The sequence below is a fragment of the Solenopsis invicta genome, chromosome 6 (genome assembly GCF_016802725.1).
Source record: "Solenopsis invicta isolate M01_SB chromosome 6, UNIL_Sinv_3.0, whole genome shotgun sequence".
Lineage (NCBI taxonomy): Eukaryota > Metazoa > Arthropoda > Insecta > Hymenoptera > Formicidae > Solenopsis > Solenopsis invicta.
The window spans coordinates 18,302,012-18,328,006 of NC_052669.1; the positions used below are offsets into that span (position 1 = coordinate 18,302,012).

General features: G+C 35.3%; 3 protein-coding genes and 1 long non-coding RNA gene across 8 annotated transcripts in view; 2 read left to right on the top strand and 2 right to left on the bottom strand.

The window, feature by feature from the left end:
• Positions 1–7,890: 7,890 nt before the first annotated feature.
• On the bottom strand, positions 7,891–11,065 carry LOC120358001. The gene is made up of 2 exons (XR_005574974.1): positions 10,703–11,065; positions 7,891–8,461 (listed from the first exon to the last, which is right to left on the bottom strand). It is a non-coding gene; the product is annotated as an uncharacterized LOC120358001 (long non-coding RNA).
• A 1,883-nt stretch (positions 11,066–12,948) lies between these two features.
• On the top strand, positions 12,949–22,226 carry LOC105204002 (phosphatidate phosphatase LPIN2). 3 transcript variants are annotated; one of them, XM_011172977.3, is made up of 11 exons: positions 12,949–13,193; positions 13,764–14,756; positions 14,834–14,958; positions 15,039–15,247; positions 15,509–15,685; positions 16,081–16,605; positions 16,722–16,806; positions 16,889–17,156; positions 17,235–17,738; positions 17,848–17,951; positions 19,741–22,226. In XM_011172977.3, the coding sequence occupies exons 1-11, from the start codon at positions 13,005–13,007 to the stop codon at positions 19,889–19,891; spliced, it is 3,330 nt and encodes a 1,109-aa protein (XP_011171279.1). In that variant the 5' UTR covers positions 12,949–13,004; the 3' UTR covers positions 19,892–22,226. The 3 variants fall into 3 exon arrangements, with proteins under 3 accessions (XP_011171279.1, XP_039306258.1, XP_011171281.1); XM_039450324.1 differs by lacking the exon at positions 19,741–22,226 and adding an exon at positions 18,570–18,716; XM_011172979.3 differs by lacking the exon at positions 15,509–15,685.
• A 936-nt stretch (positions 22,227–23,162) lies between these two features.
• LOC105204003 (mRNA turnover protein 4 homolog) lies at positions 23,163–24,532 on the bottom strand. The gene is made up of 4 exons (XM_011172980.3): positions 24,365–24,532; positions 23,821–24,140; positions 23,445–23,681; positions 23,163–23,370 (listed from the first exon to the last, which is right to left on the bottom strand). The coding sequence occupies exons 1-4, from the start codon at positions 24,390–24,392 to the stop codon at positions 23,239–23,241; spliced, it is 717 nt and encodes a 238-aa protein (XP_011171282.1). The 5' UTR covers positions 24,393–24,532; the 3' UTR covers positions 23,163–23,238.
• Positions 24,533–25,218: 686 nt separating this feature from the next.
• The window catches only part of LOC105204004 (14-3-3 protein zeta), a 63,456-nt gene continuing 62,679 nt past the window's right edge, over positions 25,219–25,995 (top strand). For 2 of the 3 annotated variants that reach the window (XM_011172982.3, XM_039450632.1), the window contains exon 1: positions 25,219–25,350. The gene's annotated coding sequence lies outside the window, so the exon portion shown is untranslated. The remainder of the gene's footprint in view (positions 25,351–25,995) is intronic. The other variant, XM_011172984.3, reaches the window with a different exon arrangement.

A 25,995-nucleotide genomic window follows, 5' to 3' on the forward strand; every position in this document is an offset into this window, starting at 1 on the left:
TTTATCGGTGCTGAGATTTTCGCATTTATTCGCGTCACTGATTCCAGGAGGTATAACTGTTTACAAAGATCTGTTATTTTAATAGTTCTGCATATATTTACATAGATATACTTGGTACTATACATATATATATATGTGTGTGTGTGTGTCAACAACTAATGATCGTTTATTAACTGTTTCTGAATCGGTAACTATTGCAGTCAATTGTTAATCAAAGCTAAAATAATTTAATTATAGAGAAAAATCATTCTCTGAATACAATCACTTGTGTTACGAATGTTATAAATGTACGTCAATGCAAAATTATATTTTAAATTTGTTTTATACACTTTATTAAATTCTTGAAAAATATTTATTCCCTTTATGTGGAAGTATATAATTAAATTCTGTTGAAATTAATATTTATGAATAATTAAGAATATAAAATTCATTTCGTTGAGGCAAATAAAAAAACAAGGCGAAATTAAATACCGTAAAAAAACTCCAAAGTCATGCAAGAAAGATTCTTCGAAGTTATGTAAATGACTTGTGCTCGTGATAAATACGTACAGTCTGCCAATCTATATACGCATTTTATCGTGTCAATTTGCAAGCTTTGAGCTTGCGGAAGCTCGTTGTTCGCATTTTGATGATACTCGAAACTCGTCGATTCTATAACGCCAATGAAAGACATATGAGTCATTATGAGGGAAAACATGTTTACACTTTGCTGCGTAATCATTGGTGTTGTGCTGATCATTTTGTCGGCATAATAGATTACGACAAGTTCAGCGAATTGTACGCAATAGAAATTTGTTTATGAGCACTTTGTATCCGTGTCAAGGTGCGACGACTGTTTTTTGAGATACAATTCATGCATTCACGATAAATCTAACACGCGCAAAATATTTTTCGACATTTGAATATCGCGGAGCTGAATCATTTAAATATTCAAATATTCGAGAATTTTATTTTTCTTCATTAAATAAAATTACGTAACAGAAGATTAATCATTGGACGTGTAAAAAATTGAAGGTGATTAAGCTATTACAGATTATCGTATCGTTGAATACTTTGATAAATTGTAATAAGTAAATAAATCGTATCAACTTTTTTCGATGCATTATGCAATTAACCTGTGATTTAATATGATTATTTTAATTTTATAATGAAATTCATAGCGTAATAATGTGATTCAGAATTGGGAAGAAACGAATCGATAAAAAAAAGCATTCCGGAAAATTTTCTTACGCACTCATTGCATAACGTCTTCTTTGGCTGTGCATGCGATGGCTTCGAGCAAATTAGCTTCGTGTTTCCTAAGCTTCGACTTTATTTCGGTGAGAAGCGCTGAATCAGCGAAGCTTCTCAAGGCTATCACGAATGACATGCTAGATTTTATATTTCGTCTGGCAAGTCTAGGTTGCGAAAAGACCTATTTTGGTAAACGATTGATGTATACAAGAGCACAAGTCTTTCTTTGTATAAAAGCTATTGAATTGAATACCGTTTCCGCGAATGAGACAATTGATGTATCTTGAAAAGAGATTAATTGTCGACGAATGTACACTTTAGGTCGTCTAAAAAAAGTCATTACAAATTTTAGAAGTTTTGGACATTGCAACAGCTGAGAATGAATTTCTTGAATGACTTTCGTAAATGAAAGATCTCGGTACCGCTTATTTTATCTTTTCTGTTTTCTTTTTCTTATTCTTGTCTTTATTTGAAGAGGAAAATTTTGGATTCGTTGTTCACAAAATTGATAATTCGATATCCTTACTGTGAGGATGTCCGAAAATAAATGCCACCTCGCAATTGTGCATTCAGTGCCAGGTCCATGGTCAAAGAAATTCACCTGGACGAAGGCCAGTCGTCCCTGCCTCGTGCGGATATTCTACTTTTGAAATCGTAGGTCGGCGATGTCGGTCACGCGAATTCATTTCGATCTCAAAACAACGGATCACGAGACTCGCTGTTTTCTCTCGCTTCCGCGATAGGATATCATGGGAGCATCAACAACACGAGATACTGATTGTATGTTGTAGCGAGAAATAGTCTCAGAGTATGTAAAGGGGCGAAATAAATTGCAGATTTATACGAGGTATTTATATACCGAAATCAATGTGGGATGAAATAAACTAGATTGTGCTCAAAAATGAGCAATGTGCCAGCAGAGTATTCAAATATAAATGCATTTGCAGATAAATCCTGAAAAAAAACACCGAAAGAAAAGTTTTTTACGTTCAAGTGAAAATATATTATTTATTTTAACATCGTTTCTTTGATTTAAATAAATATTAACTAGTATACAATAATTTATCCTTAAACTTAGGAAATATTTTTTAAATCGAAGAAATGATTTTAAAATAAATCCTTAAAAAAAAAAGAACTGATGAATTGTTTTAACAAATCGATTACTATATCAGTAACTGATGATTACTATTCATTTAACTGATGAAACATCATCAGCTACTGATATAGTGATAAGCCGATTGAAATACCTATCAGTTCTTTTTTTCAAGAGAATATATTTAATTGGACAGAAAAATTTTGTTTTTCCAATGCACCTTCGCACGAGTTTGACGTTACGTTATGAATACGAGACACGAGTGTTGTGAGACAAAGAGAGGAAAAACCGCAGACACCTTCAATCTTTTCAAGAGATACTCGAGCAACTGCACACTCAATAATTATCATCACTGTTTAATTACCGGGTATTATAGACACGCAATTAGTATCAGCTAGATTTTCGCAACGTTAACGTTAGAAAGCTATCCATTACCGCTATGATTTCGCAGACAAAATCCGAAGCCAATTTCGCGCACTCGTTACGCACGCAACGACGCAACTCTTTATTATTTTCAGGAATTTTGCGAAAACTAGTTGCGACAGTAATTTAATCATTTTTACCCGACATTTATTGCGCACAGCGTGATTTTTAGTGGATTATATGGAGAAATAGTGACTCGCGATTGTTTCATGATCGAATTACTTTCGCTGCGAGTAATAGCCCCCTCGCTCTCTGTCTTTCCCACACGCCGGGCAGTCATGCGTGGATCGCAAATACATTGAAGTTACGTAACGTGCGCGCCACGAATAAATCGGGGGAAAATCGATGGCCTGTCGAAAAAAAATCGCGTGGTCAGCGATCGTCGCTCGGCTGATCGGAAAATTAGCCTGTCGAAAACTCCGCTCTGTCTGCCGGCGATAATCTCTGCGTGCAACACGCGATACGAACGGTGATTAATCGCGAGAGATACCGACGACACAGTTAATCACTGGTGCATGCTTGTCGAGTGATAGCACGGGGCAACGGTCGATGAAATTAATTTGGCGATCTAGACGGAAGTATCTTAATTAAATCCGCAGTTTGTAACGTACTGCGAATTGCGCTACATTCTACAAATAGTAATGGAATTTTATGGAAAGTGATTGATAGCAGTTTAAAAATATTCTAATATTGTAGATAATTCAATGTAACCACTGGTTCGTGAGTAAGAAGCACTAGGAAGATACAAAGTTCGACGCGTTATTATTCGCGTTCCGATATCATTTTATGATTATATTTATAACAAGTGCGACTTTGACCACCTTCGAGCAAACGATGATTCATATCGATAGCATGTCGAAGATAAAAAGTATCTATTTTATGTCACGTATATTTGTTAAAAAATGCAGTGTTATTCCATAAAAATCCTGCCAAAAAAATCTCTTTTACAAAAATACGTTTCTTAATGTTCTTAACTTTTTCTCGAATAAAAAAAATTAATTTCGCATTGAATTGTGCTAAAAATACTTTTTAAATAAGAAATTGATTTTCATATATTTGTAAATTTATTTTATTTTCGTGTCTTAGTTTATAGTGTTATATCTTGCTTTTATCAGCGTTACGGTGAATAATATTTACGACTGAACAACGAACGAATAAAAGTAACTTGTTCAAGCGACGACGATTTAACAGTAATATGTCGAAACTTTGTTTCAAGGCTCCGCGGTATCGGGTGTAACTCGCGAGAGTTTTGGCTGTTTGCCGTACATATATTTCGCAAAGTCATCAATATATTTGCGATTTAAACAGACAGATAAAGTTATATAATGAAATTGTTTGGGCGGTCAATGCACTGATGCAAAGGAAAACAAGTACCTGAGAACGCGGATGGTTTGGTATCTGCTGATACCGAGGGGAATTAAAAGTTCGCGTGCTTCCAACAATTGTCGATTCGTTTAACGAGAACAATCGTTTACTTTCGCCATTTGGCCTCAGACATGACAGCGTATTCTTGTTAGGCGATCGTCCAAATATCTAAATTTGCATTTTGTTACGTTCCGAGAGGAGTGCGAAGTATGTTTCTTCGATTATTGCTTTTAATCCGCAATTGTTCGCGTGGACGTAATGATCTACAAGATATAATCAGTATTGTCTCATTATCTCAATCTTAATTTGTTATCTTACAAATAGTAGCGAATTTCAACATGTCAAATTTGATATACGACGTATATATATACTTACGAGCTTTTGTAGACAGTGACAATAAAATAAATCAATTTATATACATATATAAGTTGATTTATATATATATATATAAATTAATTTATTTTATTGTTTTACTTATACAGCCATTGACAAAATTATTAGGCACCCTTGCTTTTTAATAACATTTATAAAAACAATGTTATTTATTACCTTTATTTGAAAAAATTGTAAAATAAATAGGGTGCTTAATAATTTTGTCAATGGCTGTATATATATATATATATATATATATATATATATATATATATATATGCAAAATTGATGTATATTAAATTATAAGGATAATCACACACATAATTATAAATCTTTCACAGGGTCGATCTTTATCTTTGCAGCTTTACGACTGCGTAGATATTTTCGAGATCAGTAAATATTTAGCAAGTATCTCTTTCATTTATAAATGTCATGAGCGAGATATTGATTTGGCTCGTTTTGGGACTGATCGATGTTAAGGATGTACGTCGCATCTTGAAGTATTACAAAAAATTTTGAAGTTTTACAGATTGTTCTATTATTACGTTTGAATATCTGTGCAAAATTTGAGCATGATTCTCTTATTAGTTTAAAAGCTATTTAATTTTTTTGGTTACTCTTGATTCTTGTATAAAAACAAGATGTCGCGTTTCATAATACTTATTTGCAAATGAGAAGAAAGTAACAAAAAATGAAAATTTATATGTTTAAATCAAACTTTTTACATAATATACTAATAAAACTAATTTAACATTCGTGCCGAAGTTCATTTGGATTTATTTATTTGTTTCAAAAATTTTTGTTTAAAACTTCAGCAAAATACAGTCATTCTCGCTGCATGAGCCATTATAAACCAACTTTTCCTTGTTTCTTTTTTTCTTTGAAGCTGTTTTCAAGACCAAAATTCTAATATTCACGATCAAAATTTTTTGTCGTTAATTAAAAAAAAAACAAGAATAAAAAAACATGCAGTTTAAAATTTCAATAACTTAGCTCGCAGAGCCGAAGCAACCTTAAGCATCTGTTATTTGCGACTATTAATAGGGGCTCGAGAGCCCCCTTCGTCGATAGTAGAACGCAGACGTTAACAAGATTTACATGTGTCACGTTAAAGCCACGAGTGGACAAGTAGGCAGACGTCACGTCGGAGACTTCAAACATAATATATATCTAATTTCGCGAAAATATTATTTTGCTTTTTGAAACCAGTCCAGCTGTCAAGTCAAGTCCTTTATCTCTTTCCCTCTCCTGCCCTCGTCTGTCTGTCTCTGATTGCGCAATATCGAATAATCTTGTCAGAGACAAACATTGGTAAAGATGCTCGTTCTCGTTTCACTTTCCGGTGACGTAAAAATATGATTGCGCTTTAATTTCGGATTAACCAGTTTGAATGTACTCTTCTACAGAATTTATGTATTAATTACGCGAGGGAGGGAAAAGTGGTTAAACTCCGTTACATAATAGTTGCTCAATTGAAAAAAAATACCACGACGCGTTGAGAACCTCTTTCTTACTCGTCGGTCAAAGAGGTAAATCTCTCTCGTTGAGAGGACGAGAGGACTGTACTCGCACGGGAGCTTACATATTTCCTGGGAGAGCGTACGATCGTACGGTCGTACGATGACTTTTATGGCTCTCGAACGACATCGAGACTTGAATTGAAATCTTATTTCTTCGAACTCTTTTTTCTACAGAAGAAAAAGTTATGCAATCTTTATAAAGAGCCGATTTAAACTTAAACGAAATACGGGAAGTTACGCAAGATGATTATTTGTTTCTCAATACTTATTAACGCGATCTATTTACTCCTTTTTCGCGGACAATTTTAATATCTCTAACAGGGTTGGCAAAATTTCAGATTTTTTTGATAAAGTCCATGCCAGTGGCGAAAACTCGGTATTTTCCGGAAAAAACTGGCAAAAATAATAATAAATATAATTTAATACAATTAAATATAATTAAATATAATTTTTTTTATTTTAAATATAATTTGCCCGAAGATTTCGTTAATTTTGTCATGCATTTACATAATTGTCCAGCGAGTTTAGCGTCAATAGAGAGAGTATTCTCCAATCTAAGTTTCATCCAAAACAAAATTTGTAATAGATTAGGAATTGACGTAACAAATAAATTAGTTTTTTTTTATAAAATGTTAAATGGCAAACGCAAAGACGTTAATGGTTGGTAAACATTGATAAACATAAAATTTTACTATTTAATTATTTCTACTATTACTATTAATTACTACTATTATTTACTATTACATATAATACTATTTTGCATTTAATTACATATATTAATTTAAAAGATTTTATTGGTTTATTTTATTGGTTTACATAAAATTCATTAATATATATAAGATTCATTATAAGATTACAGCAAAAATATTTCTTTTGCATATAAATATATTTTATTTAATAGTCACTTTTTTAGTTCTTGCCAGTTTATTCCAATTTGCCAGTTTATAGGATAAAGTCCGGGACGGTAAAATTCGAAATTTACCATGGTTTTTTCCACTTACTGGACTTTTCCTGCCAACCCTGATCTCTAAGGACAGCTGTGAATTAGAGTAATACATCCTTTGTGCGAGAGTCATACATCCTTGAAGCGGCTAACAAAAACACTTGCTTAAAATGTGCAAATGTCAGGCAATATCGTTCCTGTTTCAGATGAATGCAGCTCGATTTTTTGTACAGTCTCGATACAGACAAACCGAGTGTGTGTAAAGGTGCTATTACACCTGTCGTGCGATAAATTTTTCAAGTGCGATTGGCCGCAGAGAATTTCTCTATTCTGCAATCTATCGACAGGCTTAAAAAACTTGTCTTACGATAAATGTAATCGGCCTTATGCCAAGGTAGAACACAAAGTCGTACGAACAGCGTCATGACGTCACTGTTACTTTATTTTACTTAAGTCAATAATTACTTTCATGACATCATTATGATGTCATCGAGTAACAAATGAGTGACCTGTGATAGCATTTTGACTCTTGTATTCCTGATATTTTATTCGTTTGTCATGCAACAAATTTTTTTAATCGAATTGATTGGCTGCAGAAGAGAAAAGAGAGTTCTCGAGCTCTCTTCGGAAACGCTTTACCTCGTAGCCAATCGATACGCTTGAAAAATTTGTCGTACGACAAATGAAATAATATCCTGTGGATGCTATTTTCGTAAGGAGCCAGACGCGGAGATGGAGATTATAAAATAATTTGCTAGATTGCGAGTGCAGACCGGTCCAGGCGCCGCGTTTCACTCGCACGTGCAACCTTCTCTTTTACGCAAGCCTCGCAGGAAAGTGATCGACCTTTTTGCGCCATTATTCGCCAGTCAAAGATAAACTAGGCTCCCGCCTAACGCAATAACGATTCATTTTTCTCGACTCCGAGAACCGAACTAAGATCGCTGGTGAATAACCTCATTAAGCGTTTTTTTCTTCCACCTCGCGTTCCCCTCGCGCTTGTTATGCGTGAAAATGTTATCCGTGAACTGTGCGTTTAGTTGGATGCCACTGAACTATCGCGGTTTCATCGCTCTACAATCGCTGTTTATTGCGATTGTGCAGAATAATTACGCAGCCAACGACCGCGAGACTCGGGTAGAATTAACTGATACGTCGCGTCGCGGAAAATGCGATCAATTAAAGAGAATGATTCAGACTTAACGCAACGCGAAAACAGGCCGTTGTGCGTGGAAGAAAAATAGCGTCGGCTATCAGCAAAACGCGTTATCGCGAAATAATCATCGGCAAAAAAATAAGCAGGTATTCCTGTATTGACGTTTAGTCATTGAACAATAAATATATTCTCGTGAATTTACGACTCACCGCACGACGAGACATCCGCAACCACCTGGTCCGGCTTCACTAGACCAGCATTACGAAGCAGCCTTCGAGCTTTCACACCAGTAATCGTCCTCCACACACCACACACACACGCGCGCGCGGGAACATGTTCACACACGATCGCGAAAACTGTAAAAAAAATAATGAACAGTGCGTCATTAAACCTTGACAATGTTAGGCTACGTGCAACTTGCGTCGATTGTACAAAGTACAACGTTCATTTTTGCATTTCGTATACGTATGTATGCAGCCGCCTACACGTGGCTCGGCAATGATGACGGCCAAGTGAATACAAAACATTTGTACTCTCTTCCTTATTCGACCACACTCGTTAAACATACATAACATATGTTCTTTAATGATGAAAATCGTCATTAAAAAAAACATGTTAAATAATTAAAAATTACAATAAACATATTGTAATTTTTAAATTTGCATGCAACTAAAAGTTCCGAGCACACCCAGAGAAAAGTTTCTTCAATTTAAAAGAAAAATTTGTTTATTGAATTGAAAAAATTTATGCATCGCTATAAAGTAAAAAAAAGGTTCTTTATTTGGAGAAACTTTTTGGTTGATTGTTTAGAATTAAAGAAATAGTTTGGTTACGCAACGCAAATCTTTTTTTAAATGAAAGACATTTTTTTTAAATTAGAACAATTAAATTATTTCTTACATTTCTGTATTTTCTTTGAATTAAAAAATTATTTGCTTACATTAAACAAATAATTTGAACAAATAATTTATTTACTTTGAAAAGGCTAATAATGTTATTTCTTAAAATCAAATAAATTTTTATTTTCCTCAAAGGTAGGTATATTAACTTAAATAAATCAAGTAAAGAAACGATTTCATCAATTTAAACATAACTTTTCTCTGGGTGTAATGTTAATATTAATATTAATTTTAATTTTGATTTCATCTCTCTCCTTCTCTCTTTTAAGATTAATGTTTTAAAAAAATACAATAAGAAGATGAATAAAAATTAATATTAAAATTTTTTTGCATATAAAGAATCATTAAACAAAAGATTCTTTAAAATTCTTTGAAAATTAAAATGCGCATAATCTGAATATTTATTCAAAACATCATAACATTTTAACTTTATTAACATGTTGCAATAACAAGCATTATACATTTTTCAATATTTATTTCTGTGACGTGAATAATAATTTTAATATGTGCATAATTTAAATACTGATTAGATCACTTAAGACATCAATAATATTTTGGTATTATTCATCTTTCAATATTTTTTCTACAGCAACAGTGGAATATTACCTTTAACATGCGTAAAATCATTCAAATATTTATTGAAATTATTTCAAGACAAATAATATGTTGATGTTATTTGTCTTTCAACTTTTTCCATGGTGAGATTGGAATAACGGCCAAAATAGATTTTAGAGAAAAGTAGCACGTGAGAAATGGGAACGTAAATATTTTGTTCAAAGTAACCTAAGTGAGTGTGCATCATTAAGCGCCAGTTTCTGCGTTGTTGGTATTCTACGATAGAGATTTGCGCTATTTTTAACGAATTATATCGAAGCGAACGATGACTATTGCGATGCGTTTTTGTTTTCTTCAAGTAGGCCGCCGTGCAGTCTGCTGTGTCATTCGTATCGAATGTTGTATATACGTGAAAAGAAAACGTCCCGCGCGTCTATACTATATTATATCGGCGAAAGAAGCGGTCGCGAGGAAAGAAATCGCACGATACTCATATATACGTCGTGTCTTATTTACATTGTAAATATAACCCGGCTTACGTGACTTCGGAAAATTGAAATCCAACGATCAGCATTTCACGATCTAAGCCCGACAAAACGTCACGTGTTATCTCGTCTTCGATAAGACGGTTCGCGATCGAAGCTCCACGTCAGATTAATGAGTCGCGGGGAAAAATCATGACGTCATCAATAGCGCAATATGGCGGCCTTCGTTCCAACAAGGATGAGAGATAATGGACGCATCGCCGTCCATTATCAGGACGATTTTCTCGGCGATCATGTTCCATCGATTTTTCCAAGTTGGCGAGATTAGCCGACCCCGCTCCTCAATTGTTCAACGCAACGCGACTCTAAATTTAGATCAAAATACAGCAAATATCACAAATAGCGTTATCTCGTTTTAACGTGAGGAGTAACCCTTGAATAAAATCATTGACCGTTGTGCTCGCCGCGATGTAGATAACGATATATCCTGCCATCGCTTTCGCGTGCCGTGTCTTCATCCGAACGAGAGCGACTCGTCGGGCACGAAAATATCTCGCGATCGTATCGATCGTCGCTGCTTCCGCCCGATTATTTCCCCGACTTCTGTCTGACGAGATTGCTCCGGTCGGGGCACGACCGAAATAACTTGCGATCTTACCTAATAGAGCCGTTAATGGCGCGAGCCCGTCCGGGTACGGCAAGTTACGCGAACTTCGATCGCCGTTGCCGGCTTCGCTGAACGCCACGCTGAAACCGCGTCACCGTGTCGGCCCCCGTCATCTCCGCCAGGTACCTCATGGGAGGAACGAAAGATCAACGAGATTTACACGGCCCGTGGCCGCACGGCGAAAACGAACGTCCTAAACGCACAATGGCGCGAAAGCCGTTGACGGAACGCGTCTAGTGTGAAGTTCGCCGATTTCTCGGCGCGACCGCAGGGCTGACGCTGAGTGGCCATGCGACAACTTCGCACTGCTCCCGACGAGACGGGAATTTTTTTCCTCCAAGATCGTGATTAATTATGAGATTAAAATCCAAACTGTAAAATCTTATTACGGAGACGCTTCTAGTTAGAATGATCTTTCCCACGTAGAACAACAGGTCAAAAAAATGACTTAATAATCTCGCCAATTTTGATAAGGGTACTTTCACATGTACTGATATTTTCCGCGTAACGCGTATCGTGTAACCAATCAGAGGCGTTCCGCATTTTCTGTTGCGCCTGTTTTAAAAAGTTGACTGGTTACGAGATACGCGTTACGCGGAAAATATCAGTACATGTTATTGCAGCCTAAGAAATAAAAGGCCAAGAATTGTGCTAAAAGATGTAAATTAAAAGATAATTTTTTTATTTCAAAAGAATTATAAAATCATAGAATAATTACTGTAAATGAAAAAAAAAACTTAATAAGAAGGTTTAGCTAGTCAGACATGTATACTTAATTTGTTGGTCTTTTATTTCTTACATTATCGCTTTGCAAAATACGAACCGCGATTTCTTATGCATTGTTAATATACATGCTGTTTTTAAAATGCATTGTAATAATATAACTCTAATTCTACTGTCTTATTCTTTTTTGATATTAATTTTATTAGTTATCATTTTAGAAAAATTTTGAGGTCATGGTTTTTTATTCTGCGTAAATTATACTAGCCTTAAAATACAATAATATCAATTCTTATTCTTTTGATATTAATTTTATTGATAATTATTTTGGAGGTATTTCAAAGTCATGATGGCTTTTCAGTTTTGCTTGGGTTTTATAAAGGGGATCGAAGATTGATCGGACTTTTATGTCGGCAGGTAGAGAGAATTGCTGATAAGCGCGGAGTAACAAGAAACACGTACTACTTTTTAAAATTCTATTTTGGTCGTTATTTTATCCTTGTAATAGAAAAAGTATTGCAAGAACAAATAATTTCTGAAATGTTTCATTAATATCTCAAGATAATTTTAATGAGTATTTAGATTATGTACATATTTATAACATTATTCCATTCGCTCGCTATGGAAAAAGTATCGAAAGATGAATAACAAGCAAAGTATGTCGGAAATTGTATCGTCAGAGACCGGACATCGCTCGCGCGTCGCGCTCGAGGCGAAGCTGATCGATGTCTCGTCGTGCACACGCACCCGAGCAGGCGCACAGGTGGGCATGATGTCACGTTTCTTTGTTCCAGGCCATTCGGCATCGAACGAGGCTTCGAGGTTCGAAACGCGCGCTAACGCAGCCGGCTGACCACGTGGTGCATCGCTCCGTATCGACCACCGGTGCGGCCGCCGCGCTGATTGGTCCAGCCGCGTCACGTGACCGTGCGCAACGTCAGGTCGGACTACCGTCTGCTGGTGCGGTGTCAGGCCGCACTTGTCAACGTACGTTCGGCGGGGGAACAAAGGATCCGCGGAGAAACAGAGAGACGGCCCTCCGCTCTCTCCGAATCGTTCGTTTGTCAGCGTACATCCGCGTTCCCGTTTCGCGTCGACGTTCGCCGGCATCGTCGCGGTGACCGCTCGTCTCGCGTCTCGATTCTCGGACGTGGATTCGCGCACCAACGTCACGGCGCTGAGGAGTGCGTCCGTGGTGCGGCGAGACAGGCGCTTTGACAGCTCGTCCTCGCCGTGACGCGAGCATCGTGCTTGGCGGATCGACCGCGACCGAGTTTCGCCGGTGACGGTGTTCATCGTGCTCGAGAGGATCAAAGGGAGAGTCGTCGACGGGTCGTCACGATTCGAAATAGATATCCGTCAAGCGGATAATAATCTCTATCCTCTTCACAGCTCTCTGTCTCTCTCGCACGCGGGAGACCTTTGACCTGAAGACAGCCGCGCGAGTACACGTTTCCCTTTCGCCACGCGCCGCGAATTTTCGAACGACACTTCACCGATCAGGTCCCCACCCCTTTCCGCCAGTTCACTCGTCGGTTGAACACCGCGGCCTGGTGGTGCGCGGGCTAAGGACATGTACAGCATGAACTATATCGCCAAGATCATCAGCAACTTCCGCCTCTTTTACAACGAGATCAACGCCGCGACTCTCACCGGCGCGATCGACGTCATCGTTGTCGAACAGCCGGACGGCTCCTTCACGTGCTCGCCCTTCCATGTCCGCTTCGGCAAGCTCGGTGTACTCCGCTCCAGAGCGAAAGTGGTGAGTTCGTTTGCACTTATTATCGGCAACGTTTATCGCCGCGCAAATGAGTACGATAATAGTCGATTAAAGATTATCCTTTGCCGTGCGAAGAAAAGAATTGTCTTCGTATCAGCATTTTTTGATCAATTATTGAAACGCTTGACTTATAGTATTGTAATATCATTTATTATAATTGAACATTGCTTTAGTGATATATTTTGATGTTAAAATAATGCCTCCTCATCTTTATTAAAATATGTTATCGTTTGTATTTCTCAGATATTAAAAAAAAATTTTTTTCATATATTCCACTTTTACCTTATATATTTATATATATTTTTTTATATTGCAAGTAAGAAAAATGAAAACATTATGTAAGAAATTTATATTTTTTTATATCATTAATTATGTATGAAGATGCATACATTGAGAAAAAAATTACTAAATTTTAGTAAATATTTGTTTAAATACTTGCAATGAAATGTTTGCAAGTATTTAAACAAATATTTATTAAACTTTAGTAATTTTTTCTCTCAGCGTATGATTAGAGAAATTACATCTTACTACATATGAGGAACGTTTTCGTAGGTCGACATTGAGATAAATGGAGAACCCAGGGAAATTCACATGAAACTTGGAGATTCCGGCGAGGCGTTCTTCGTAGAAGAAGTCAGCTCGAGTGGATCTCCAACGGACACTGAAATCCCACCGCATCTGGCCTGCTCGCCCATACCCGACAATTGCTTTCCACCACAAAAATTCAATCTGCTGTCAGATCTGCCTCAGGAGCAGAGAGAAAAGATTCTTATAGACTCAGTACTTTCCATAGAGCACGAGAAATGGGAGCAGATGTCCGCCTTGCCACCCGACCAGCGGGAGCAGTTTCTGATCGAGCAGTTCTCGGATCTTCCCGCGGAACATCGCGAGAAATGGCTTCAGATTGCTTCGTTGACCGCAGAAGAGCGAGACGAGATGTTCAAGGAAAGCTTCGGCACCATATCTCCAGAGCAGAAGCAGCAGATGATCAGGGAACAGTATTCTGCTTTGAAAATGGAGGACAAGGAGAAATTGTTCAAGGAAAATTTTCCAGAACTCTCGATTGAGCAGCGACAGAACTTTGAGAAAGCTTTACTGAGTGACTGGAAGGAGAAAGAGGAGAAATGGGAAGAAAAACACAACAAGAATGAGGATGAAGAGATATTTGACATGGACGCTATCAGTGATGAGCAACCAAAATCGGCAATTTCTTGCCCGAAATCTTTCGTAGCTGTCACTTCGTCCGAGAGAATTCGCAAGATCAGCGTGGTGAAGAATGACTTTAGGCCAATTACGGATGACCCCCAGAGCAGTAGTAAGGAAAAATCTAGTGACGAATCAAATGGTTCTTTGAATAAGAAGAATTTGAAGGAAGAAAACGTTGATGAGGGCAAGAGTAACAATTCGATCAAGAGAAAACGCAAGAGGAAGAGTATCATGAAGAAGAAAGGCTCGCAGAGGAAAACCAGCAATGGCAGTAGCAGCCAGACAGAATTGAGCGAAATTGATGCAGTTTTTACTGAAGAGAACTCAATTAGTGAAACGGTAAGCACCATTATTGCAATGAACATTATTTTTCTTATTGTTGTATGTCAACATATTTACTGATAATAATATTCAAGGGCCCCACTCCATTGGTAGAAGAAGAAAAAAAGAATGCTGCGTTGGAATCATTGACATCTCAGGACATAATTGAGAAACGACCTGAAACTGATTTCCACTTCTTCAGTGATTCAGAAGTTACCAAGTATGTAATTTATATATTTTTTGCTCACGTTGATATACATACAGATATATTTAATTTAAAATTATATTGATGTTTAAAAGAAATAAGGACTCTAGACCGTGTTCGCCCGTTCAATCAGACACGGAATTCGAAGTACGTAAAATCATACAAGAGGGTAGCGAGAGGGAGGACGATAAAGGTCATCAGCAGAGTTGGAGATGGGGCGAACTGCCTAGTCCACCCCCGGAGTCGGCGCATATGTCGCATAGGAATTCATTAAATTCTTTGGCAACAGCTAGTCAACCGAATAGTTAGTATATGATTTTATTATCTCTGTTTAAAGTCAACACATCAAACTGTATACATCGTTCATAATTAACACCTTGTTATACGGTTCTAAATGGAGAATACTGTTATCGATCATTCATGTTTCAAGAAACTAATATGCTTAGATCTGATACACAAAATTTAACAAGTTAATGTTGTAAAATTCTTAATCTTTTTTTTACGAAAAGAAGTTAACTTAAATGCTTAATCACTAACCGTTTGCTAACCGCTTTTTTAATGGCAGAAGATGCACAACGGTCTGTGCTCAGTGGCATGTTCTCCTTTATGAAGAAGACTTCTCGCGTAAGACACAATCCGGAATCTGAGGGAATTTATCTTAGCGATCTTAATGCCGACGAACTGGACCCCGAAGTTGCGGCTTTGTATTTTCCATCCTCGCATCGAGGCCCAACGGTTAAAGGTATATGGCCAACTCACTGTCGCTTCTGCATGTTAAATGCACCAAAATTAACATGTCAATATTCTTTTCAAATATTTCTTCTGACTTTTGTCATAGTCATTAAATATAGAAATCATTTATCATACTTTTTATCATTTTTATTATTTTCCTAATAAAATATTTTTCAAGTGTTTAATAGGAATATTTTTTATAATTTAGTATTCATGTGTTTGTATTTTTGCTTTCTAGGAATAAAAGGGTTTACTTTCAACCCTTTTTGACAGTGATAAGATAAATGACTAACAATATATTTATAAATAAAGTTGTATTTTTGTTTTAATTAACCAAATTGGTTGTGATGTCATCCTGTAATATTGTTTTTTTGTGTAAAAAAAATAACGTGTGTTTTATTACAGATAGAAAAGCAACGGATGAAGAAGATACAGAGTCGGGTAATGGGCCGAGCCTACCTCAGAGCCCCAACAGTGTTGAGGGAGCCATTGGTGGACCAAAGTCTCTGGATAGCGATTTCGAGGAACCAAAACATTCTATTTTCGATAATAGCATAGAAATAAGTATATCTCTGTGCGGTGGTTTGGACACTGAAAACGGACCATCCAAGGAAGCATTCAACGAAAATTTACTGCATTTTGAGGATGTCTGTAACGATCCGAAATTATACGAGAATCCGAATCTAGTCGTGAAAATCAATGGGAAATTCTATAATTGGACTACAGCTTGTCCGATAGTGTTGACTTATGTTGTTTTCCAAAGACACTTACCACAAAGCGCAATTGAAAATCTCTACATGTCATTGCCGGTGCACGATGATAAGAAGCAAGAGAGCAGCGGCAAGCCTGAAAGTCGTAGTGGATATAGTTCATGGTTTTCTTGGAGACGTTCTGCACAACCTCCCAAAAAGCCGCAAGATGCTAATCAAAGTAAGATTCCTTAAGCTCTTGCATTTAACAAACTTCCTATTTTGTAAATATAACATTATATTATGTTAAAAAAATTAAATTATATTAGAAATATAACTTTTATTAATTTATTGCAGATGATGAAATTGCTGTGCAGACATCTGAACAGTCTTTGGAAGCTAAGGCTATGACAAGTGATGATTTAGCTAATTCTACTAACAGGTAAGTTTTTTGATAACTTCTTTTTTATGTCTGACTTTTTACACAAGAATTTACTATAATTCTAATAATGATATCTTTATAGGGAAGTAAAGTCTGAGCAAATCACAGATTCGTCAAGCTCAACCGAGATAATGGAAACTTGTACAAGATTGACAATTACACCCAACGAAACTACACTTTCAAAGACTGAGAAAACACGTGAGGGCGAAGGCGAAGGGTACAGCGGCGGTGAGGATTCTGATAGTAATCACAACGAACCAGCAGGTATCAAGATACCTGTGGAAAGAAGACCATATTACGAATCCACGGAAAAGTATCGTAAAACTCTGCGACTGTCGTCCGAACAGATAGTAAGTATTTTTACGTATTTCCCACAGATACACAAAGGACAAACAAAAAAACGACTAATCTCTGACTTTTTTTTATAGGCTAGTCTCGAGCTGAAGGACGGTGCTAACGAAGTAGTTTTTAGCGTAACCACCGCTTACCAGGGTACGAAACGCTGCAAATGTCATATCTACAAGTGGAAATGGGATGACAAAATCGTCATCTCTGACATCGATGGCACCATTACGAAATCCGATGTCCTGGGTCACATCTTACCGATAGTGGGGAAGGACTGGGCTCAATCCGGGGTAGCTCAACTATTTACAAAGATAAAAAACAACGGCTACAAGTTACTATACCTTTCTGCGAGAGCAATTGGCCAGGCTGGAGGAACTCGGGAATATCTGAGGAACTTGAGACAGGGGGATCTTTCGCTACCGGAAGGACCATTATTATTGAATCCTACGAGCTTGATCCTAGCGTTCCATCGCGAAGTGATAGAGAAGAAGCCGGAAGAATTCAAGATATCTTGTCTGAAAGACATTCAAGCATTATTCCCTGAAGGATCCGAACCGTTTTATGCCGGATATGGAAATCGCATAAATGTACGAACGATAAATTTTATTTATTGATTATTAATTAAATTATAAACTTTATTGAAAATTAGTAAATTAGTATTAGTAAATGTAGTATGAAAATTTTTTATATGTACAGGACGTATGGGCGTACCGAGCAGTAGGCATTCCTATAATGCGGATCTTTACCATAAATTATCGAGGAGAATTGAAGCATGAATTGACACAGACATTCCAATCTTCGTAAGTATTACATCACATTGTTGTTTGTTAAGATGTTCTTTTCTGTCGAGAAAGTGTTTAGAAAGAAATGAGAAATCTTGAGGAATATATAACAGCAGAATCGAGAAAAAAGATACATGTATATTTAATTGTTGCTCAAATAGTAATGTACATGATTTAATCACTTTTTTTTATGCTCTTAACACACAGAGTTCTTTATGTGCTTTGTAGCATTTTTTCCTTTCTTTTAATATAAACCTTCAAATGCTACATTTTGTGTTACTAAATACTTTACTGTATTAATTTTGGGCAATGTGTACTAATTTTACATCAGTGTTATTTACAGATGAGATATGCAACTCAACTGCAGCTAATTATATTTTGTATTATGTAATAATTAAGACTATTGTTTGCCGTAATTAATTTTTATGTCTAATGCTTACTAACAACTTTTATAAGAGATTATTTATTTTAATTATGTTGAAGGTTTAAATTTTTTAACAAACTGGGTGTCGCTTTCTTACTAAAAATTATGAAAGAGCTTGAGCGTTAAAGATGAAGTTATTGGTTGGAAACAAAAAGAATAGAAATGCAATTTTTCAGAGGGTATTGATAGGTCGGATATTTCTATGATTACAGTTATGCGTGTCAGTGCAATATCGTCAATGACTTGTTCCCGCCATCTATGCCAAACGTCTACTGATAGCACAACCATAAATTTTTTTAACAGACGTATTAATTAAATTAATTATATTGAAATATTATACAGTAATGGTAATAATGCCATATCTGGTTTTAATTATTGCATTATGCATAGGACATTGCCATAATTGATCTACATTTCCTGATAATTGACCAAGTACAAAATTAAAACACATTTTAAGAACACACGAATAGCATGACAGACTATCAGGAAAACTCATTTCCAATTATAAATATTTTAATCGGAGTTGAACGTAACCATGATTAAATAGTTAGTATTATATTTTGGAATATATTTGGTTGTGCGACGCTCCTACTTCTTATGATTTATAGGGTAAGCACTTGTTTTGTACGCATTTGCTGCATTTGCTTTCTTATCACCGCTTGGTATGCTTTGTTTTTTTTAGTCTAAAATTCTCGTCATTGGGAATTCATTTTCCATTTGTTTTCGACAGCAAAGGAAAAGGGCAATGCTATTAATGTAATTTATAACTCATACCTATTTTCAGGCATTGTTATTTGATCGTACAAGTGAAGGAATTTATCGTGCCTCTGTAAAATTCATTTTATCTTTTATTTGCTTGTCGTCCATAATTTTTCAACCAAATACTTCACGATCGCTCTTGCTTAAACTGTGATATCGCCATTTAAACATTAATAATATTAATGATTCTTATAAAATTATAGCTTATAATAATTACAGCTCATGAGCTGTAAATACTGCGCTCTCATTATTTATATAAATTTTTCTTTCTTCTGTAATTGATCATAACTTACATGATTTTTAATGTACATTTTTTTATTACGATTTATTTATATTTCTCATGAATCTAATCTTGGATTCTTCTGCGTTGTATGAACTTTATTATTTTAATCCAATTTATTTAATGTATATACATAACTATCATATTTGTTTCATACATTAACATTATGTGTTAAGAAAGATTTAATTCATTATATATATTTTTTATCAGCACATTAATTCATTTTGTACAAACGAATTATAGACGTCAATTAAACATTCACTTTTCAGCCATATACTGACAGCACAAAGATACGGACGTCTTTGACACGTGCTCTGCAATTTTTGCTTATTCTTTCATTGCAGGTATTCGAACATGAGCTTCATCGTTGATCACGTATTCCCGGCGTGGCGAGAAGACGCGGCGGACGAATTCAGTAATTTCGCGTATTGGCGAGATCCGATACCTGAAGTACCGAAACTCGAGGAGCTCTATACTCAAGCTCAAGCTACCTAAGAAATTTCCTGTATTCTGCAACCGTGTTATTTGCTTGAACTACGAACGACGAATATTATATTTAACTAACTTTTATACTCTGTGCGTTGTTCGCAGTGACTTAGACAGGTGTGATTGTCTAATGAATTGAATTTATTTACTTTTAGCATTATATGAATGTCTAATGTAATACGAAAAAGTCTTGCTAATATGAACGTTTATCAACGCTCTCTTCGTATATTAGAGATTTGTTGATTAGATGTTAAGTGATCATTTTGTCAATGATCAGGTGAGAGATTACTTATATATGTATAAAAATTACGTTATATATATATATATATATATATATATATATATATATATAAAACACACACACAAATACACATATATATTTTATATATATGTATAGTATGTATACATATGTATATGTTATATATAAAAATTACAATATGTAACTTATATATAGATGTATTGTATCATTTATATGTAAGTTCGTAATAAGAATAAGAGTTTTATTACATATATGTAATCTCTCTTCGAAGAGTAAATTTCATTGAGAATGTGTGACAAAACATTCCACAGTTTCATTACATAAACAATGAGATATCTTTGTGTTAAATGATACCAAATACATTCTGTATTTCAATCGGATTTAATCACACCAGTCAATGTACACAGCGTGCCTAGAAACTAGATACACTATAGTTACGTGCTTTACAGTGTAACGAACAGCGAGTCTTGTATCGCACACTATACCTCAGGAGTCTGCAAACTGTTCCATTTTTTTGTCAGAACCAGAGTAAAATGCTCTTTGGGAATTGTTAATTGAGAGTTTCTTAATCTTTGTCGCTTAGCGCGACTCGATGTATTTGTGGCTCCTGCTAGAGAACTTCGCTTGTTACTGCACACGTGCAAGTTTTATACGAGCATATATAGTTGTCCACATACATGTCAGTTTTCTACATTGAGATGCGTTGGAATTTCGCTTAATAATCAATAATCTTCTAGGACGTAAGTTGTATTAGCAGGTGGATAGTTAAATGTTTACCGCTCTTACGTTCCCTATTTTTAGATAGTTATAATTTCAGAGAGCTATAATTTATTTTTGTATAAGATCTCGATTAAGTTAGTGTGCTGTGAAATTGCCATATCCTCGAAATGATACTATCATTTAAATTGTGATATTCTGATCAAACTAGGAATTACGAAATAGATAACGTGTACAAACATGGATTTCCTTTGAATACTTGCGTTAAGATAGTCGTATAAAATGAGTACCCTATATTCCGTATGTGACCTAATTTTTATTTGCTATTGTTTTTTTCTCAATCATGGTTGTCCTCTAATCAAATACATTCTACCAGCTTTTGATCTTTACCATACGTTACCTAAAATATTTTTTATGTATAGATTAAGTTATCATCATTGTTTTAAGTTTGATTAACGTCATGTAAATTTATTGACGAATCCATTCCTCGTCCTTCTCGAGTCATGCGATTGAAGCAACAAAAGTACAACTGTATCCAACCAAAGAGGATAGAGTTATGTTCGCAATAGATTATGTTTTTTATTACGTGATAATGCATTCACTATAGACCAATGAGACAGGGAAATTGCAGTACAAGAATAATTTTAAATGCATCTCGATTTAGATATATGTGGCACAGAATGACAAGGAATTTATGACAAAAAGAGAGATACTGTATACACATTACGTATTGTTGATTTAGAACTTTAAATTAACTATTTTTAATTAACTATTATATATATGGTATGATGTAATATTACACTGTACATTTATTTGTTTAATATTTAATTTGTAGTATTTATCTATTTTGTTAAAAGAATTATTTGGTACAAATACATTTAGACAATGTTTATTTATAATTTTCTGTATTTTATTTTTTTATAATTTATGTATCAGATTATCATGGCATAATTATTTTCTGCAATAATGAAAAGGATTTTCCATTTTTAAGCAAGTCTAGGATTGAATAAATTGGAGATAAAGCATAACAGTAATGAATATATTGATGTAATTATTAAACACATCTTTCTAATAATCTGAATAATCTAATTTTTACAAGTGAAGATAATGTGCAGAAATTATTATAAGATACTATTAAAAATTTATGTTGAATAAGATGACATATATTCATTAAGTTTCATGTATCAGTAATAGTATCACATTACCTGTAAGATGATCTCATCGTAATGCAACTTGTTTTATTGAATTTAGTTTACTTAATTCTTATCTCTTAGCACACAGTATTAGCACATCCCTCTAAACTTCTATATATAATAAATGTATGACCTGTATCCTTTGAAGTCACAAACAATAAAAATTATGAAAATGGCTATTTGGTCGCAATCACAAATATAATTTGTATAAATTTACTTTGTAAAAATGTTAATGTCATTATTAATTTTTTTTGCATTATAAATGTAATTAAATATAACTACATACTAAGAATTTTGTTTATTATGTAATAATGATATATTTTATTTATTGCAAGAATTGCAATAATTTATGTTTGTATCATGTCAAATTATATTTTATTTATTATTTTTTATATTGGTACTATAAAAATGTTTTGTACGTAAAATATGATATAAATTAGAACGACTTGTATGATCTTCTCTCTATTGACGTTTCACTCGGCCAACGAGTTTTAATCTGAAATATTTTACATCTCATATAAACTCATTGCAATGTTTTACAGATCATATTCATGCTTGAGGATCCTTTAAAGTAAGTATTTAAGTATTGATTTTAACAATTATATACCTCAAGATTTAATTTTTGCATATTTTTTCTTCTCTCTGAATTATATTCTTTTCTTAGACTTTCATTATCAGAATGTTCTAAGGATTCGATAGAAGATGTACTGTGACTTCTATTGGAATTGAAATCAAAAACTGCTTTGGATTTATTAATATTTGCTTTATTTGAAGACCAATACCAATGATATGCAGCCTAAATGTGGTTTGAAATTATTACATACACTAAAAAATGTGATAGCATATGATAAATATTCCAAAATTTACAGATTGAATTCTACTCACCCATAATATACCAATCATCCAAAATATAGTGAAATAAAGTGTTCGCATATTTTGAGATTAATGTAAATTTTTATATATTTCATGAAATTATGTTAAGACACTAAAAATTTTGACATGTTTAAATTGTCAATTTATTCAGTATTCATTTGTTACATGCCAGGCATTTAAATATAATTTTATGACATATTTGTTGCTGGAGTTGTTTAAATTTAAATGAAAAGGATACTTACAAATAAAGAAATATATTTATGTATAAAGCCATATATACATGATTTTTTCTAAAATTACAATACATATAAATTTTACGTATCATCGTTATCTACATCCATCTCTTCTGAATCATTTGGTACTTTGAGTGTCTTAAAACCATGTTTTTTCGTGTATACTCCCAAAAGTAGCAGCTTAAAAACTGCCAGTGGTTTATTCAGCAATTTCTACAAAACATTAGAATTAATAGCTTCAATATTTCAACATATTATGTTTCAGCACATTCTAAAAAAATTTATACCAGAATTTGTGCCTGCTCCGGAGTCAGTGTATCTCCCGACTTACAAACTGTAAATGGTTTGATCAAGGTAATAACTCCCTTTTGCAGCGACGTAGGCATGCCCAGCTGTCTTAATTGTGGTTCCATGCTATGTTGGAACTGTGGCAGAGGTCCTTCAGGTAACTCCACCGTTTCAGGTGTTACAAATCCAGAACGGGCGTATTCCATTTCTTCATAATCATTTACCCATTCTATCACCTGTGTGAATGCATTAATAATGATATATAATGTGAATTTTGTTTTGTAGAAAAGATATTACTATAAATATAAAATTATACGTAGTATATATTTCAAACTTAGATTAATAGTATTGCCTATATCTCTATATATTGAGTACCTGTTTCTTTGATCTATTTGTAAATAACAAACCACACTGGCCTTTCATTGAGCAATTTTTCATTGCGTTAGCTAACTTATGTATGTTTTCTGCAATCTCGGTTTCCTTGGATATTCCTAGACCCATTGCAATTATTCTGAGTTTTCCAAATAAAAGTTTACTATCTTTCCATTCAGCACGTAACTCAAGAAGCTTAGTGTTACGTGTATTTTGAACGGAGATTAAGAATATGCGATTGTATTCTTCCACACATTTCTTAACATCTTCGATAATTCGCTGTTTCAAGACCAAACCCTTTCTATTAGTTTTAGTGAGGGAAACTGCAATCAAAATATTATAAATCATACATTTATATCATTTCTTTTCGTTGTTAAAAAATAACATTTTTCAAAATTGTCAATTTGTTACGATAAAATCATGCAATAAATTGTTAAACCGCGAAATAAAACTATTTAAAACAGTTTTTGAGGTTAGCTCTACCACGCTAACCGCTCGTATATAAACACTTTGTACGAAAATAAACAAGAAAATTTTGGGAAATTACCTTTTTTGTCTCTCTTTGATTTCGGCATTTTTGAAACTGAGTTCTTTCACTGATCACAAGAAAACACAATAAAAATTACTATAGATTAAAATTTACGCTTGACATTCACGTGCTGCCATGTGCTCAGGTGCTCACATGTAAAATATAAATGTAGAGAGGGCACTACTCGTAGCAATTTGTAATGTGAAACGCAGTTTCCTCTGTAGTTGAATTTCTTCGTAAAAAAGAAAATTCTTTAGATATCTTGAGAAATTTTATATTATTTTAGATATCCTAATGAAAATGGTTCAACCTATTTATAAGAATAATTATTTTCTGTCTTTTTTTAGCGTCAGAGTTGGTAAAAATTATATTTTCTTTTTAAAATATTGTATTTTTTTATTTATAATATTCTATTTTTAATATTTTTATATATATATTGTAATGTTTTTAATATTTTAAAAACATAATATAACGTAATATAATATGATGTACTTAAAATCTGATTAAAACATGATTTTTATCAATTTTGCTCAGAGTATTAATTTTCTTAACAATTTTTGAAAAGATATTTATTAAAACGTTTTACAATTGTAAGGATCTTAATACTTTTGCCTAATTTGTAAAGCAAAATCCCCTTATTTACGAGGATAAGGTGAAAGAAACGAAAGAAAGATTAAACTTCCTAGAAAATTTCTATTTATTCAGCAACATTTAATATCGTTGAATTGAAAATGAATGCCAGAATATAAGATTACAAATGCCATTTCTATTATTCTATTATTTAACTCGTATTTTTCTTTTTTGCGGGAGTGTGCGTTCGCTCGTAATCGAAGTAGACGAGTCAAATCGACGCGCCACGCCGTAGCGGAAGCGGGCGCGCGAGCGCCCGGCAAGATGGCGGCTTCCGCTAGTCGCGCCAGTGCATTCAGCGAGAGCGTAGTGAACGGTAGCTGTTGAACACGTCCCGAGAGCCCGATTTTCAGGCCGCTTACAGCACTCCAAAGGTGAGTCCACCATGTCTAGCTGCCGTTCGCTTCGCGGTCGCCGCGCCGCGTCGAGGACCGCGGTCACGCGGCCGCGGCCCGCACGACGAATCGCACGCGACGTGCGCCGCAACGCGGCCCGTGTGGACCCGTAGCCATGCCGCCCGAAACGTCGTCAGGGCGGCCCGCTGCTCGGGACTCGCCGGCGGTGATCGTGCCCCGCGCGTACGTCGCCTGCACGGGCGAATCGATGAAATCGAATCGGATCTCTCAGGATTATGCTCGGCGAAATGATTGTTCCACCAAAGAAGCGAGATACGAGCAGCGAATTCGTTTGCTCTTCTTTCTCTATCTATCTCTCTTCCTCCCCTCCCCTTCGCCCTTCTCTCTCTCTCTCTCTCTCTCCTCTCTCTCTCTCTCTCTCTCTCTCTCGCAGCTACGTCGCCGCGATCGACGGCCTGAAGGCGGCCGCTTGCCGCACCGATGACGCACGAGAAACCGTGCGCGGAAGAGAGACAGAGCGAGGAGTGCCAGTCGTCTCGATTCTCGCAGCCGCCATGTTGCTTTCGCGGCCGGCAACGAAATTCCTCGCACGTTGCCGGGCCGTCTCGTGAAAATGATATGTCGCAGGGATGTAGCTCCGGCTGATCGTCGGACGAGAAGCAG

Excerpts from the sequence above, each read along its gene's own strand:
- LOC105204003 (XM_011172980.3), bottom strand. The coding sequence starts at position 24,392 with ATGCCGAAATCAAAGAGAGACAAAAAAG. Across the intron at positions 24,141-24,364 it reads ATCAAAGAGAGACAAAAAAG|TTTCCCTCACTAAAACTAAT; the intron begins GTAATTTCCCAA and ends TTTTGATTGCAG. Across the intron at positions 23,371-23,444 it reads CGGAGCAGGCACAAATTCTG|AAATTGCTGAATAAACCACT; the intron begins GTATAAATTTTT and ends AATGTTTTGTAG.
- LOC105204002 (XM_011172977.3), top strand. The coding sequence starts at position 13,005 with ATGTACAGCATGAACTATATCGCCAAGATCATCAGCAACTTCCGCCTC. Across the intron at positions 13,194-13,763 it reads TCCGCTCCAGAGCGAAAGTG|GTCGACATTGAGATAAATGG; the intron begins GTGAGTTCGTTT and ends ACGTTTTCGTAG. Across the intron at positions 17,952-19,740 it reads ACACAGACATTCCAATCTTC|GTATTCGAACATGAGCTTCA; the intron begins GTAAGTATTACA and ends CTTTCATTGCAG.